The sequence below is a fragment of the Dendropsophus ebraccatus genome, chromosome 8 (assembly GCF_027789765.1).
Source record: "Dendropsophus ebraccatus isolate aDenEbr1 chromosome 8, aDenEbr1.pat, whole genome shotgun sequence".
Classification (NCBI taxonomy): Eukaryota; Metazoa; Chordata; class Amphibia; order Anura; family Hylidae; genus Dendropsophus; species Dendropsophus ebraccatus.
The window spans coordinates 112,750,475-112,766,488 of record NC_091461.1 but is presented as its reverse complement, the minus strand read 5'-3'; the positions used below and the strand labels follow the sequence as shown (position 1 = coordinate 112,766,488).

General features: G+C 45.7%; 1 protein-coding gene across 1 annotated transcript; it reads right to left on the bottom strand.

Annotated features, from left to right (window-relative positions):
- Positions 1-594: 594 nt before the first annotated feature.
- LOC138799816 (medium-chain specific acyl-CoA dehydrogenase, mitochondrial-like) lies at positions 595-14,890 on the bottom strand. Its single transcript, XM_069981465.1, has 12 exons — positions 14,711-14,890; positions 8,482-8,587; positions 7,286-7,383; positions 7,136-7,205; positions 6,420-6,520; positions 5,821-5,901; positions 5,591-5,721; positions 4,966-5,074; positions 2,399-2,539; positions 2,233-2,328; positions 1,356-1,604; positions 595-989 (listed from the first exon to the last, which is right to left on the bottom strand). The coding sequence occupies exons 1-12, from the start codon at positions 14,873-14,875 to the stop codon at positions 918-920; spliced, it is 1,419 nt and encodes a 472-aa protein (XP_069837566.1). The 5' UTR covers positions 14,876-14,890; the 3' UTR covers positions 595-917.
- Positions 14,891-16,014: the final 1,124 nt, after the last annotated feature.

Here is a 16,014-nt window from a genome sequence, read left to right as displayed (position 1 = left end):
GTAGTAGGAAGCAGTGAGCTGCTGCACTATTCACTGGTGTAGAAACATGGGGGGATACAGGGAAGAGGAATGGTGTGTGTGTGTGTGTGTGTGTGTGTGTGTGTGTGTGTGTGTGTGTGTGAGGGAGGGTCTGTAATGACACCGATTGGCATCAGACGCTGCTGGACGAAGTGTTAGGAAGTGCTGAACAGATGAAGATGCCAACTGGAGCTTCAGTAACCCACGATCGTCGGGAGATTCAAACGGAGTTGGACCCAGGAGTGCGTGTAAGTAAAATAAAATGTGTTTCTCAATGCTTTTTTTCCTTTAAAGGGGCTATAAAGAATGAGAAAAACCTAGCTGCTTTTGTTTAAAGACAGCGTCACCTTTGTCCCCAGTTTGTGTGCGGTATTGCAGCTTAGTTCTACCGAAGTGAATAAAGAAATGCTGTAATACCACACACTACCTGAGGACAAGTGTGGAGCTGTTTTTGTAAAGAACCAACTATGTTTTTCTAACCCTGGATATCCCCTTTAAGGTGATAAGTGGCATCTAATTACAAATAATGTACCCCAACACGGTTTGCAAATTATTTTAAAAAAAAATTCTCAAGAATTTAGACCAATTTTTTTTTTTAATTAAGAATTTTTTTTAACTGCATCCAAAAGCCTGACTATCACAGTGTAGAGCTCCATGTGTACAATTTTTTGGATGGATTGGTATTACATTCTGACATGTGGCTCTGATGCTAGGACATTCATTGAATACAGCAGCTTATCATACAGAACCTTATAAAACTTATAAATCAGGCAGCCATCTATCCGCAGCCAGTCCTACAGTACAGAGGTGACACACAGTACAGACACTACTGCTGTGCCCGAACCAAACTTGTCATTAAGGTTGAGGGTGAAGCAGGGGAGCGGTCCTGAGCCAGTCCTTTATTCCTTGTACTTGCCCAAATGTTCCCGAGCAATGATGAGTCTCTGGATCTGGGCTGTGCCTTCATAGATCTGGAATAGAGGGGGAAGCAGAATGTACAGGTCAGTATGCCCCTATATCAGATACTGTATGTATAAGGTGTTGTCGGAGAAGTGCCGGAACAGAAATGGGGGTGAACTACCTCTTTACAGGCATGGGAAACTTGTGGCCCTCCAGCTGTTGCAAAAGTACAATTCCCATCATGTGTCTGGCTTTGGCTGTCCAGGCATAATGGGTATTGTAGTTTTGCAACAGCTAAAGGCCCCCGGGGTCCCCATGCCAGGCCTATACAATGGGGTTGCATATTTGCACTGTAAGCCTTTTGCCATCACATTATGATGTATTAAGTAATATGGCAGATGTCACTGTTTCCCTCCATGCTGACGGGTTCCTCTTACCTGGTAGATTTTCGCATCCCTCATCAGCTTCTCCACAGGATAGTCACTGTTAAATCCGTTTCCTCCAAATACCTGAACAGCATCTGATGCCACCTGATTGGCGATGTCTCCCGCGAATGCTTTAGCAATGGAGGCGTAGTACGTATTCCTTCTGCCCGAGTCCACCTCCCAAGCCGCTCTCTGATACGCCAAGCGGGCGAGCTCCACCTTCATCGCCATCTCGGCCAACAAGAAGGAAACTGCCTGATGCTGGACAAATATATTTATAAAAAGACAACGTGAGTGCAGGTTCATGAGTTTTCATTTGTGTCAATAAATCTGAACTGTAATACCACACATGGCCTGTAGGAAAGTTTGGCAGTGTTTACTCTAATACCTATGGATATTTACTTCCCTATCTGCTATGTCGTCAAACATACACCCCCCCAAAAAAAAAATAAAAAAAAATAAAAAAGATCCTCCCCTTATCTCTATTGGACACAGTAAAAATCATGCAGGACGTTGTAAAGCAGTAATGAGCAGTTTAAGCTTTGACATCTAATACTTCTCTTTACTCCCTGAACTCACTCCCTTTCCCAGATAACTCCTCAACCCTCCCCTCTCCATAGACTTATTTGGGTTGCATGTAACCTGATCTCTCAGTAAGCTCATCTTATAAACAAAGGATGGAATTTAGCAGTTTTAATTTAATTCAGTGTGAATAAAAGTTTGGAGGAGGAGAAGCTTTATAAGAGGAGAAGTAAACATTTCTCTGATAAGATATGTTACAATGTTCCTTATAGTCACTTGTAGCACTGATTTATGCCAAGTTTGTACAAGGGTCTATAAGTAGAAGCTGCCGTATACACGTAGAAGGTGAAGAAGCACGGTTATTTACCTCAGCAAGGACTTTTCCAAAGGTCTTTCTCTCCAGAGCGTACTTAGTGGCTTCATCCAGCGCCCTCTGAGCTAATCCCACCGCCCCCGCTGCCACCTGTAACAAACCACAGTCAGGTGTATGGCTCACAGGGCACAGAGATACCGGCTACTGAACCATCACTTACCGGTGGACGGGTCTTATCAAACGCCCCCATGGCAATTTTAAAACCGGCTCCTTCTCCGATTAGGACATTTTCAGCAGGAACCCGGACGTCTTCAAACACAATCCCCCTGGTGTCCGAGCACCGCTGCCCCATGTTCATCTCCTGGAAACAGACAGATGCATCAGTCACCCCAAAATCATCATGTTACTGGGGGGGAAGCATTTAGACTCGGTCAAAAACCTTAAGTGTACCAGTCGCAAATTTTTTAAAGAAATCAGTGAGGTTTGTGATCAGAAGCACAGGAAGTCCCCGTCCTTAGTGCGCTCACACAAGGAAAGACACCTGTCCATCATGCAGGTTGTATATGTATAACTTAGGCTAATTCTATTATCAGCTCTGCATGTTTAATGTTGACACCGAGCAGCTGTACACATGCAGTGAAGGGAGACATCTAGTGGCCATATTATTATGGATTTAAAGGGAACCATTCACCCCGTGGCCCCCGTTAGAAACAGACATACAGTGACATAAAGGTCAATATACTTACCATATCGCTCCCGGTCCCGTCCCGGATCCCGTTGTTGACACGGAGAAATCGCCGATTCTTCTTCTCGCGCCCATTATGGTAATGAGCGCCGCCGGCCCGAAGTCCTGCCTTCTCCCCGCCTCCGACACTTGATTGACGCCGGATCTTCTTCCTCCTCGTCTTCTATCTTCTCGCCGGATCCCGCGCAGGCGCCGTGACAGTCGTTTTCGGCGCATGCGCAGTTCACAATTGAAGCCGCTCCGCAGCTTCACTGTTTACTGCGCGTGCGCCGATTGGCTCGAACACGTATCCTGTTTACCGCGCAGGCGCAGAAGAGGTGACGAGACCATCGCAACGGCGCCTGCGCGGGAATTCGGCAGAAGACTGAAGACTGAAGACGTCAATCAAGTTCCAGGAGGCGTGGATGGGCGGCGACGAGAAGAGGACCTCATGAATAAGTTGGACTCGTCCGTCGTTTCCTATGGACGTTGGACTCATCTCAGCTCATTACCATAATGGGCGGGAGAAGAAGAATCGGCGATTTCTCCGTGTCAACAACGGGATCCGGGACGGGACCGGGAGCGATGTGGTAAGTATATTGACCTTTATGTCACTGTATGTCTGTTTCTAACGGGGGCCACGGGGTGAATGGTTCCCTTTAAACCTGCAAAAAGTCAGAATAATGAGCCAAGCTATATCTAGCGACCAGAGGAGGATCACATGACACTGACTGGTAAAAGCTTCCACTTTCAATAACTGTCGGCAGAAAAATTGTTAGGCTAACATTAAAGGGGTATTCCAGGGAAAATCAATAATTTAGCAAAGGAAAGGGTTAACCAAAGTTAACCCTTTCCTAATATACTTGCCTGTTGTTTATTGGCCCCCCCAAGGAGATCTCCGGTCCGGTCACGTGATCTTGCAGCTTGTGGCTCGGATCCTCTTCTCCTTCCGGTCCGGTGACGTCACCATCCGGCCGGCGTCGCTCTCCGTCTCATTAGCAGCAGAGCACTGAACCCTGACTGGCTTGGTAGCGTGCAGCCAATCAGGGCTCAGTGCTCTGCATCCCCACACTCTTCAGAGTGGGGGTCCCCCGAGGCTGCAGTAAATTATCAGGGGTTGTCGGGCTCAGTGCCGGTCACCAGTTACATGGGCCGGCACTGCACTACAGCAGGTAAATGCGGGGTCTAGCATCCATCATCACTCCGCAGAACCAATGCCGACCGATGCCGACCGAGTCCCCAGGGTCAGCATCGGTGGGGAAGTAATGTGTATCGGCTGCTGATCCCCCCGGCCCCCCCTCACTGTGTCCCTGTCAGAGATTGCTCACCCCCACCCCCGGAGCGTGCTGCTGGCCCCGATCTCAGCACTGGTCTTAAGCACCTGTACTCAGCTGACAGGCGCTGTGTACAGAGCAAGAAATCTCTCCTGCCTCACTCACACAGAGCCCGTCAGCTGAGTACAGGTGCTTGAGACCAGTGCAGAGTGATGATGGATGCTAGACCCTGCATTTACCTGCTGTAGTGCAGTGCCGGCCCATGTAACTGGTGACCGGCACTGAGCCCGACGACCCCTGATAATTTACTGCAGCCTCGGGGGACCCCCACTCTGAAGCGTGTGGGGATGCAGAGCACTGAACCCTGATTGGCTACACGCTACCAAGCCAGTCAGGGTTCAGTGCTCTGCTGCTAATGAGACAGAGAGCGACGCCAGCCGGGTGGTGACGTCACCGGACCGGAAGGAGAAGAGGATCCGAGCCACAAGATCACGTGACCGGACCGGAGATCTCCTTGGGGGGCCAATAAACAACAGGTAAGTATATTAGGAAAGGGTTAACCTTGGTTAACCCTTTCCTTTGCTAAATTATTGATTTTCCCTGGAATACCCCTTTAAGCTTCCATCTTCCCCATAGACAGGAACATTCGGCACAGCCAACATTCAGGTGTCCTTTATGGGGAGGGGTAAGCCATAGCCAGCTTGCTCTGGTGACAGCTTATCTCTTCGAGAACAAAGTGGCTGAGCAGCAATTTATAATTTTAATTAATAATAGAATAAAAGTTCTCACCTTCCTCCCAATTTGTACTCCAGGACTGTCTGCTTCTACAATAAAGCCAGTAAAAGCTTTTCCTGTTGGAGCCTTGGGGTCAGGATTAGTGCGAGCCAAAAGGAAGTACCTAGAATATACAGAAAGACGTATAACTTATAGCGTTCCTGGAATATATATACATCATACTAGCTGGTCAGTTGTGTTCAGGTCTCCTCATGTGTATTGTGCTGCTGCTCTCATAGCCCCAATGTCCTCTTAAAGCGACTCTGTACCCACAATCTGACCCCCCCCAAACCACTTGTACCTTCAGATATCTGCTTTTTATCAAAGATCTTTCCTGTGGTCCGTTTGGCAGGTGATGCAGTTATTGTCATAAAAAATTAATTTTAAACTTGCAGCCCTGTGCCCCTATGAGGAGGGCGAGGAGGAAGGACGGTGCAAGGGAGGGGGTGATGCAAAGTTAGGGCACAGATACGCCCGTTGGGCATGGAGCTGCAATTTTAAAATAACTTTTTTATGACAATAACTGCATCACCTGCCAAACGGACAGCAGGACAGATCTTGGATTAAAAGCATCTATCCGAAGGTACAAGGTTTGGGGGGGGTCAGATTGTGGGTACAGAGTCGCTTTAAGCACACATACCAGTTGGCTTTGCCTCCGTTTGTGATCCACATCTTCTGTCCATTGATGATGTACTCATTTCCCTTCTTCTCTGCCCTCGTCCTCAGACCAGCCACATCTGAGCCTGCTCCGGGTTCAGTGACGCAGTACGCCTGAAGGAGGTGGAGACAAAGACAACAGATCAGCCATGACAGTGTAACACCAATCTACTGCAAACACTCAGCAGAACCGATATACAAGATTCCCCTTACACACATCAGCGGCTCCTCAGTCATTCTCCCCAGGTATTTCTTCTGCTGGGCCTCATTGCCTGCAATGATCACAGGCATTTGCTGTGGGGGAAAAAAAAATTAACCCCAGATTTTTATTTAAGATTATTTAGACATTAGATTCTGGTCAGAATAACTCAAAATACTGTTGTCTGTATGCCCCATCACTGTGTACATACATTACTTATCCTGCACTGACCTGGGTTACATGCTGTGTTATACTTCAGAGCTGCAATCACTATTCTGCTGGTGGGGTCACTGTGTACATACATTACATTACTGATCCTGTACTGATCCTGAGTTACATCCTGCATTATACTCCAGAGCTGCACTCACTATTCTGGCAGTTACAATTGAGTTTGTACAGTTGAGTAGCTGAGTCTGTACAGTAATTTGATGGAAGAAAAGCTAACCTTAGTTCCTGATGTCAGCACTACTGTGAATACAGCTCTGGAGGACATAATACAGGCAGTAACTGTGTAAATAAGTAATGTATTGAAGTCACAAGTTTTTCCACAAACTATAAAGTAGCGCTCTGCGCCTCCTCTGCTGTGTGGGATCATATCCATCCCTATACTCACCCCTAGGGAATTGGCCTCTATGGCGGTCTGAATACCGGTGCAGCCGTATGCGATCTCCTCTGTGATCAGACACGTGTCAAAGATGCCGAGGTTCAGGCCTCCTGTAAGGAGAAAAGCAGTGAGCGCAGTGCCAAATATAGAGGGGTATATAGGAGGCTACAATAGGGCTGGGCCATAATAACCTAAATCTATATTGCTGTTAATCGTACATGTAGCCGCAGTAATGATAAATTGAAAGATAATTATGACACGCCCTTTTTGAAAACGACACCCACTTGGACGGGCCGGAGACCTTTCGGCTTGGCCTTTGACAGCGTACTCTTAACAATGCGGTCAAAGGCAGAGCCGGAAGAACTGTCTCCTGCACATGCCCAAATGGACAGCCCACCGGTAGGATTTTTGCGGCGTATCATGCCGCCCACTCCAAATGATAGGTACCCTTTAAATGCACTAAATCTGGGATTTAGACAGCAGAATAGTTGTACCCAGGCAAAGAGGCGCAGGAGCAGCAACGCTAGGGAACTTAAATGAGGGGCCAGGGGATTCGGCCGCCAGATGAGGGGAGGAGAAATACAGCAAATATTGTCCTGGCAAAGTTGTGGTCGGCTAACCGATGCCAGAGACGGTATTGGTATTTTCGTGGTATATCGCCCAGCCCTAGGCTACGTCCTTGTATATCCACCCAGATGGCTTTGACACCGAGGACACATCCTTACCACAGTGTTCAGGGATATGGCCGTTCATCAGACCCAGCTCCCAGGCTCTTTTAATGAGGGGAACAGGATACTAAGAACATAAAAAATTAAGTTACTGACTGTCCAATGGCAACGAGGCTTATATGAGGGGATGATGGCCGCTCCTCTCACCTCCCCGGATCGGTCATATTGGGCGGCTACAGGGATGATCTCCTCTCTGGCAAACTTCCGGGCGGTAGCCTGAAACTCCTTCTGCTGTTCATTCAGCTCTGTACAGAGAGGGAATATACAGTATATATGTGTATACATTGTATATGTCACAACCTTATGTATCCATAATCAGTTATATACATCATTTAGCCATAACATTAAAGGACAACTCTGGTCAAAGTGTATTTTTTAAGATGTTATTAGATAAGCAAAGTTAGACAAATTCCTAATATACACTAGTTATGGGAAATGCAGATATAGTGCCATTTCCCTCAATTTAGTAGATCAGGCAGGGTTCAATTTCTCTTAAAAAAAGTGATGTCACAACCTGGGTTTATGTACCTGAAGTGTCCAGCAGGGGGCGCAGTATATGTAGAAATTACAATAACTGATAACTTATTTTTTTTACATGTAATTTCTACATATACTGTGCCCCCTTCTGGACACTTCAGGGTTGTGACATCACTTTTTTTTTTTTTTATTAAGAGAAATTGAACTCTGCCTGATCTACTAAATTGAGGGAAATAGCAGTATATGTGCATTTCCCATAAGTATTATATATTAGGAATTTGTCTAACTTTGCTTATTAAATAACATTTAAAAATAATACATTTTGGCCGGAGTTGTCCTTTAAAACCACCCCCCTAATATTGTGTAGGTGTCCTCCTGTTAACTATACTGCTCCCACCCACTGAGGTCTGGAGTCGCCGGCCTTGTGACTTGGTGTGCACAATGGTTAGGTAGATGGTACGTGTGTCACAGTAACATGATGCCAGGACACAAGGTCTCCAGCAGAACATTGCCCATCACACTGCCCCCTCCATCTTGTCTTCTTCCCATAGTGCATACTTGTGCCATCTCATGCTCAGGTAGGTGGCACACATGCACCCGGCCATCCATATGATGGAGAGAACGTGACCCATCAGACTAGATGCCTTCTTCCATTCCTCCATTGTGCCCATTTTAGGCCCTTTTTGCAGTAGACCGGGGTCAGTATGGGCACGCTGACCGATCTGTGGGGTCCCATACACAGTAAACCATCAGTCATCACCGTTTACTGATACAACCTGTTCGGCATCCTGATCCTGATCTCACTAAATCACGCTGTATTCTTCCTGTGTCCATTAGCAGGTAATAACATGACACCTGACACTCACCAAAGCTGAAACCGGGAGGGAAGGAGGAGGACGAGGATGCGGTGCTGGCGGCCTGAGGAGCCGTGGACTGGGCCCTCCAGCCGCTCTTGGCAATGTTCTGCAGAACCTGAGAGAATAACACAATGAATGAACATTAGACATAATGGCATAGGTCTATGGACAAAGTCATACATGGTAAAGATAGTTGTAAAAAATAACATTTTTGTAGAAACATGTCATAGTTTTTGATGGGTCGGGTTTGAGTGATCACTAGAATGAGCCTGGAGAAGTGCGCAGCTCAGCTCTTCTCTCCCTGTGTATGCAATAATAATAATTCCTTTATTTATATAGTGCCAACTGATTCCAAAATGATAGAAGTCCCATAGACTTACAGTAGGAGTCCCTCTCAAGTCACAAAACCTAGAAGAATCCTGGCACTCACCAGTCTGCATATACTATATACCTCCCTACATGATGCAATAAACTAAATAGCAGCAATCGGTGAGTGACGGGAATCATATTATAAATCTAAGCTCCCTTGTTAGGCCCCTGGCTGCCATGGTAAACCCAAATAGGGATCCCCTCCCTCTGTCTACCCACCTAGATGCCTGGGATAAACATATCTATCCTAAAATAATAAGAAAGAAAATACTAGAAGACTAGATAGACCAGGGGGACTTTTCCTGACAATTTTCTATGTTTCTAGGCTGTAATTACTGACTGCAGCATCTAAGTGGTAAACTGGCTGCGACCAGAGTGATCTCAGCTCCCGTCTGTTACGTGTATATTATGACCGGCACCTGCACTGCTCCCCTGCCTGTGCCAGTCACTAACGGAAGTCATATGTAGGAAAGCTGCAGCCCTCCTGCATGCCTGAACAGCCAAAGCTTTAGCTCTCCAGGCATGATGGGAGTTGTAGTTGTGCAACAGCTGGAGGGCCGCAGGTCGGACATCACAAAGGAACAATCATACAACTTTCTAACACACAATGGGGGAGATTTATTAAACTGGTGTAAAGTAGAGCTGTATTACTTGCCCCTAGCAACCAATCAGATTCCACCTTTCATTTTCCAAAGAGTCTGTGAGGAAGGAAAGGTGGAATCTGATTGGTTGCTAGGGGCAAGTAATACAATTCTACTTTACACCAGTTTGATAAATCTCCCCCTGTGTCTTCCAGGTCTTCCCAGCTTTAAAGATCTCTGCTTGCTGTCATGGGATCATCTGCGGGTCTGGCACAGTTGTATCCAGAATACAGCCAGCCCTTACATCTTGGGGGCCATAGGTTATCAATGCACCATGATGTTACTGTGCCACTGCGTAATATACCCGTGTTTCCCCGAAAATAAGACATGTATTAGGCCACATATTAACAGGTTCTGGGGTTTGCATGTGGTTACACACATAAAAGAAACATAACTCCCATCATCCAGTCTTGTAACCTTATAAATAGGTGGAAGCGACTGGGAAATCCGGAGCGCGGGTACGTGGGCAGGTGTAATGACTTGTCAGGATTTGGGCTCATGAATATGGATGCCGCCTACAAATCCTCTGCATATAAGTGACAGGTGCACCGTACATTACTCAGGAGACAGCGGCTTAAAGGGACCCGGCCCTCCTCATCTTATGTATCATATTCCTCCAGGAGGAAGAGAGAGGCCGCTCTCTGGTGCCACCTATAGGAGGTAGTGTCCCTGCAAGTCAACATGTGACCCCTTTAAACAATGCGATATTGGATGGGGACACCAAAGAGCAAGGAATAAGAGCTGCCATCTATTGCTATAACCTAGGACCTGGAGGGGGGAAGTGGAGATTAAAGTACGATTAGTGACACTGGAATGAGGTAAGGGACATTATGAGACCGCATTGGTCAGTTCTTCAGCAGGATAAGGATAGGATAAAGCCCTATATTGAACATCTTAGCCTCCGTAGACAGCTAAACGTAGCAAACATTTGGGTGATATCCTGGTTAGGAGTCACAATACTTTCCGTAGATCAAGTTACATTTCTGGAGCAAGGGAACCAGAATGGGGACGCCACAAATGTGGGAGATGCTCGGCCTGTAAGTATGTGCTGAACTCATGTGAATGTACAAGATTGTACACCACATTGATAGATTGTGTGACTATGTCCCCCAAGAGGATTGAATGAAAAACTGGGTTTTGGGGCCTATCTGTAGAGTGTTCCTGGTATAGATTATTGAGCCCACTATGTCAGTGACCATTATGCTTGGGATTACAGGGCTTTACGTGAGGGTATGTGCACATTACGGAATCCTGCTCGTTCTTCGGGTGGACGGCAGAATCTGGCAAACAATAGAATGAAGCCTATGGGACCAGCGGAGATGTGTGCATCTGCGAATGTGGGGGGTTGAGCGGCAGAATCCGCGGTGGGTGAGCGGCAGAATCCGCGGTGGGTGATCCGCCCGGATTCCTTAGTGTGTACATGCCATTTTCAGGTTGAAATGGATGGGGAAAGTTGTCCTGTTCTACTATTTCTTCCCCCCTCTATATCTTTTTATTGTGATATCAGTTATTGTGATACTTAGGGTACTATTACACAACCCAATAATAACTGTAAACAAGCACCGATCTGCTAGATCAGCGCTCGTTTACGGTTCCTATTACACAGCCCCATAATCGTTTAACAAGGGCTGCACTGTATACATTACCTATCCATGCTGCAGGGCTCCTCTTCCGGTCTGCTTCTCACCGAGTCCCACGCGATGCAGTTTCAAAGCGGCCTGTCTAAGCAAACAGGCCGCTCAGCCAATCACTGGCTGCGGCAGTCCCGGCCTGTGATTGGCTGAGCGGCCTGTCAGTTCAGACAGGCCGCTCTGAAGCTGGAGCATGCAGGACCCGGGGAGAAGCAGAGAGCAGGAGGAGCCCTGGACCATGGATAGGTAATATATACAGTTTGGAAATCGTCAGCCGCGCACCGTTATTACACGTAGCAATGCGTGGTCAGCGTCCGACAACTATAGGTCCAGACCTATATCAACGATCAGCAGATATCGTTGTCATCGGCTGATTGTTGTGTTCAATACACAGAAAGATAATCGGCCAGATAGGGCCGATTCGGACGATTATCGTTCCATGTAATAGTACCCTTAGGCTCCGTTTTTTTCCCTGCAAGATGGTGTGGAGTTTATGTATAATTTCACATATGCAATAGTAATTTTACTAGCCCATATACCCTTTATCTCTTCTTTGGGATGAGGTTACAAATTAGATGTACTTGGATAATCCACATATATATTAACATTAATAGGGAGTCCTCTGGTATCCTATATAGTCAATTATGCGGATGCCTTTAAATAGGTATTGGGTCTAGTATACAGCTATGCATACCCTTACACCATATACTGGTTTATCCTTAATAGTGCGGGATAGGATGTTTTTCAATTAACAATGTATAGGCAGACGGTAGTTTTCTCATTCCATTATTGTAACTTTTCATTCCCACACATAATCATACAGGCAATATTTTGGAATGAGATGCACTCTATCATATATAAATAGATAATATATATTTTTTAATTTCAGTTTTTCTCTCTCTGCTAGCCTTGGGCTCAACACACACTTTTTATATGTATATCTATACTTTGTTAATATATATATATATATATATATATATATATGCAAATTTAGACCAGTAGGCACATAACCACTTAACGTTATGGTAGTTTTTATATAGGTACACTAATCTCACATTGTTTTAACATTTATCTATTCACAGTGTGGACTGGAATAAATCGGATATCCTATCCCAATCCATCGCTTTCTTTTCACATTCATACATTTTTACACATTACATATGTTCAACATGGTATAAATTGTTCATGCATCATGTTTCTTTCTTTAGTAATAATATTTATTTTTGTTTTTTATGGTTTTAGGTTTGACACGGGCCACTTTGCTTCACGGTTTGCACTTTCACCGCACTGTTATTGTAAGTCACTTGTAACAAAATATTGATTATTATGATGTGTATTTTATTGGCACACAATAGCACATGCACTCAGTATTTATGTGTTGTGGGCCCATGTCATGTCCTACAAAATAAAGTAATCACTGAGCACAGGGAGATCAGTGAAAAAATGCCAATGAAGTACTAAATGAAGAGTCTCTATTGCTTCTCCCTAAAAATTTTAATATAAAAAAAGGAGTCCGTGGAGCCTCAGTTGCGAGTCTCAAAACATGGGAATAGCTGGATATCCCTAGCCTATTGCCAAGGGGTGTCTCCTGATGGGAAGAACACCACACCACCCTGATAGATAGGTAGGACTTCTTTTTTGCATATTTAAATTAGGGGGCATTAGTGGAGACTATTAATTGAGTACTTTATTGGATGTTTTTCACTAATTTCCCTGAGCTCAATGATCGCTGTTTTTGTTGGTCGATTTGTCATTGCCCCAACTAGCCAGAATCCTACTCCACACTGATGAGGGGCAAATACCCTGAAACTGTCTGTGGGTGGATGCCTGCCCTAGTAAACCCTTGTCATGTCACAATACTTGCAACCCTGGTGTTTCCCTATTTAAGTTTAAATACTCACAACCGAGTGGGACTTGAAGTGTCACTGTTTTTTCATTTTTCATTTTTTTTTTTTTTTGCAGAAATCAATAGTACAGGTGATTTTAAGAAACTTTGTAAATGGGTTTATTAGGCAAATATGCCATTATCTGCATTCAGAGAGACTTTCCACAGGTCCCCCCTCCCTCCTCTCTCTCATCCACTGCTCATTATCAGGAAATCTTGACTCTTTTACATCGGTCGAGCCCTGTCTGTTCTATGGAGAGGGGAGGAGGGAGATTAGTCAGCAGCAGAGAGCTGAGAACAAAGGATTACACAGCGGGAGCTGTGTGAAAAGCTATTCAGAGGTCAGAAAGGTCAGTGCTGACTTCAGAAGAGATAGCCCAGGGATGTAGTTGTAAATTAACTCTTTGTTGTCCTGTTTTGGTACCTCATCTCCCTCCACCCCTCCCCTCTCCATAGACAATCATGAAGACAGGGGGGAGAGCTTCAAACTACTTTTTCACAATAAAAACGCATTTTTCGGCTGATAAAGCCAATTACAAAGTTTCATAAAATCGTCTGTACTATTGATTTCTGCAAAAAAATAAAAATAAATAAATAAAACGACAGTGACACTTTAAGGGGCTACCTATCAGGGTGGTTTGGTGCTCTCCCCATCTTAAGGCACCCCTTGGCAATATAAACCCCCATAGTACCCCCAGAGGAAGCCGTTCGAGGCAAAACATGCATCAGGGTCTGAGGTGGGGGTCTTTCTTGTCCACCATATTACATGTATGCATTGTTTTTTTGGTTTCAGGGGTATCATGACTTTATTGAATTTCTATCCCATAAAAACAATTAAAGATATCATCGTAATTTGGATGAAAAGTACCCAGCCCTAAAGACAACACGATGCTGGAGAGGATCAGCGGTGCAGTATGTATCGGGGAGAGGTATGAGCGGTATGTGATCTCTCAGCACAGGCGGCTGCTGATGACTTTGTTGATGCATTGTGTAACCTTTGCCCTAGAAAGGCGATATAAGTTGTTACATGTACAGCGGTCCATAGGGCACCATCTATCCCCGAACCTGAGGCTGCTGCAGAACTACAACTCCCATCAGGCCCTTATACAGACAAAGGGTGGTGAATATTGATGCATTATCATGATACAGCAATTGCAATAAGGGAGCTGTTGGGGAACAGGATGCACTAGGGCAGGGGTAGGGAACCTTGGCCCACCAGCTGTTACAGAACTACAACTCCCATCATGCCTGGACAGCCAAAGCTAAAGCTTTGGCTGTCCAGGCATGATGGGAGTTGTAGTTTTGCAACAGCTGGAGAGCCAAAGTTCCCTACCCCAGCACTGAAGGAATGATGGGACGGCGACTACTCCCCCCAGCAGCCTATCACCACCAGCACAGGACATTCCCCAAGGACAAGGACTGACCTCTCCTCTGTCCCTATTCATTGACAGCAAGCAGAGAACCCTCATAGCAGCCAGCCATTATAGGATGATTCACCTTCATATACAGAAGGAATTATTTAGCTCTGCTGGGGCTTGTAGTTCCACAACAATAATAATAATAAAACAATTCCTATGCATACACCACTATCTCTATGCACACCAACATAGGATGCATAAGATGCTGGGCCTTGTAGTCCTACACGACACCCTTTACAGCAGTGTATACTGAGCAGGGTCCCAGCACACACACAGGCCCTCGCCCCCTCTTACCCTGGTCACCCTGAGCGCGGCCATGGCAGCAGCCTCCGTAATCCAGTGACCACTAAAGGACGTCTGATGACGTAGGAACCACGTGACGGCATTAGCATCCACTCCTTGTACCACATGATCACCTAAAACCAATCCAGTCCCGAGGGCAGGGGGACTGTAATCCATGGCGGCGGGGAGGGGCTGTACTGCGCATGCGTATGGAAAATAACATTTTAAAAGTTAAATTGCCTGGATGGAAGGTGTTGTGGACGTGTCCGCTGACAGAGTCTACAATTTGGGACAGGGGCTTGAACAGTTATTCTTAGTACTAGTACTTGAAGGGGACCGCAATTTTTGGTGCTTTTGTCTCTAAGATATGGAGGTGTTATGCGGTTGCCTTGACAACAGTAGGCCAGATATAATAATACTATTTATTTTATATTTGTATATATATATATATATATATATATATATGTATTCAGTGGCTGACAGCCTTTTCTAATGGCCAGGATGAGAGATAACTCAGATTCCAGATGTTCAACGTTGGAGATTTTTCAGTCAATCCTGTTTAGAGGTATGTCAGTGCCCTCAGGACACAATCACAGGGCGCTGATGGGTTGCTATGGCAGCCACAGGTCTGCCCAGTGTGGAAGCAGGACAGTAAGTATAGCAATGTGCCACGAATTACAGGTGACAGCTGAGAGTGATGCCCCTGAGCCAAGTGGCCCACCCTCCTGAGCACCCTTGTTGTTAAAGGGGTGCTACGGGTATTTTTGTGGATCGGCGGCGCGATCCGGGCACCGACTCTGGGACGGGGAAGGTAAGTGACCTCCGGCTTCAATTTCCACCCCCTCCCCGGCAATACACAAAAATACCCCCTGGCCCGGAGTACCCCTTTAAAGCAAATTTACCATCAGCTACATTCACTTTAAAGGAGAAGTACAGCGAAAATTTTTATTAAAGTATTGTAGTGCCCCCCCCCCAAAAAAAAATTATTAAAATCACCAATATACACTTATTATGGGAAATGCTTATAAAGTACTTTTTCCCAGCACTTACTACTGCATCAAGGCTTCACTTCCTGGATAACATGGTGATGTCACTTCCTGGATAACATGGTGATGTCACTTCCTGGATAACATGGTGATGTCACTTCCTGGATAACATGGTGATGTCACTTCCTGGATAACATAGTGATGTCACTTCCTGGATAACATGGTGATGTCACTTCCTGGATAACATGGTGATGTCACTTCCTGGATAAAATGGTGATGTCACGACCTGACTCCCAGTGCTGTGCGGGCTGCGGCTACTGGAGAGGATGA

Bases quoted from the DNA above. Each gene is read 5' to 3' on its own strand.
- LOC138799816 (XM_069981465.1), bottom strand. From the start codon at position 14,875: ATGGATTACAGTCCCCCTGCCCTCGGGACTGGATTGGTTTTAGGTGAT. The intron at 7,384-8,481 runs GTGAGTGTCAGG...CTCTCTGTACAG, and splicing joins CCCTCCCGGTTTCAGCTTTG to AGCTGAATGAACAGCAGAAG. The intron at 1,605-2,232 runs GTAAATAACCGT...ATATTTGTCCAG, and splicing joins TTGGAAAAGTCCTTGCTGAG to CATCAGGCAGTTTCCTTCTT.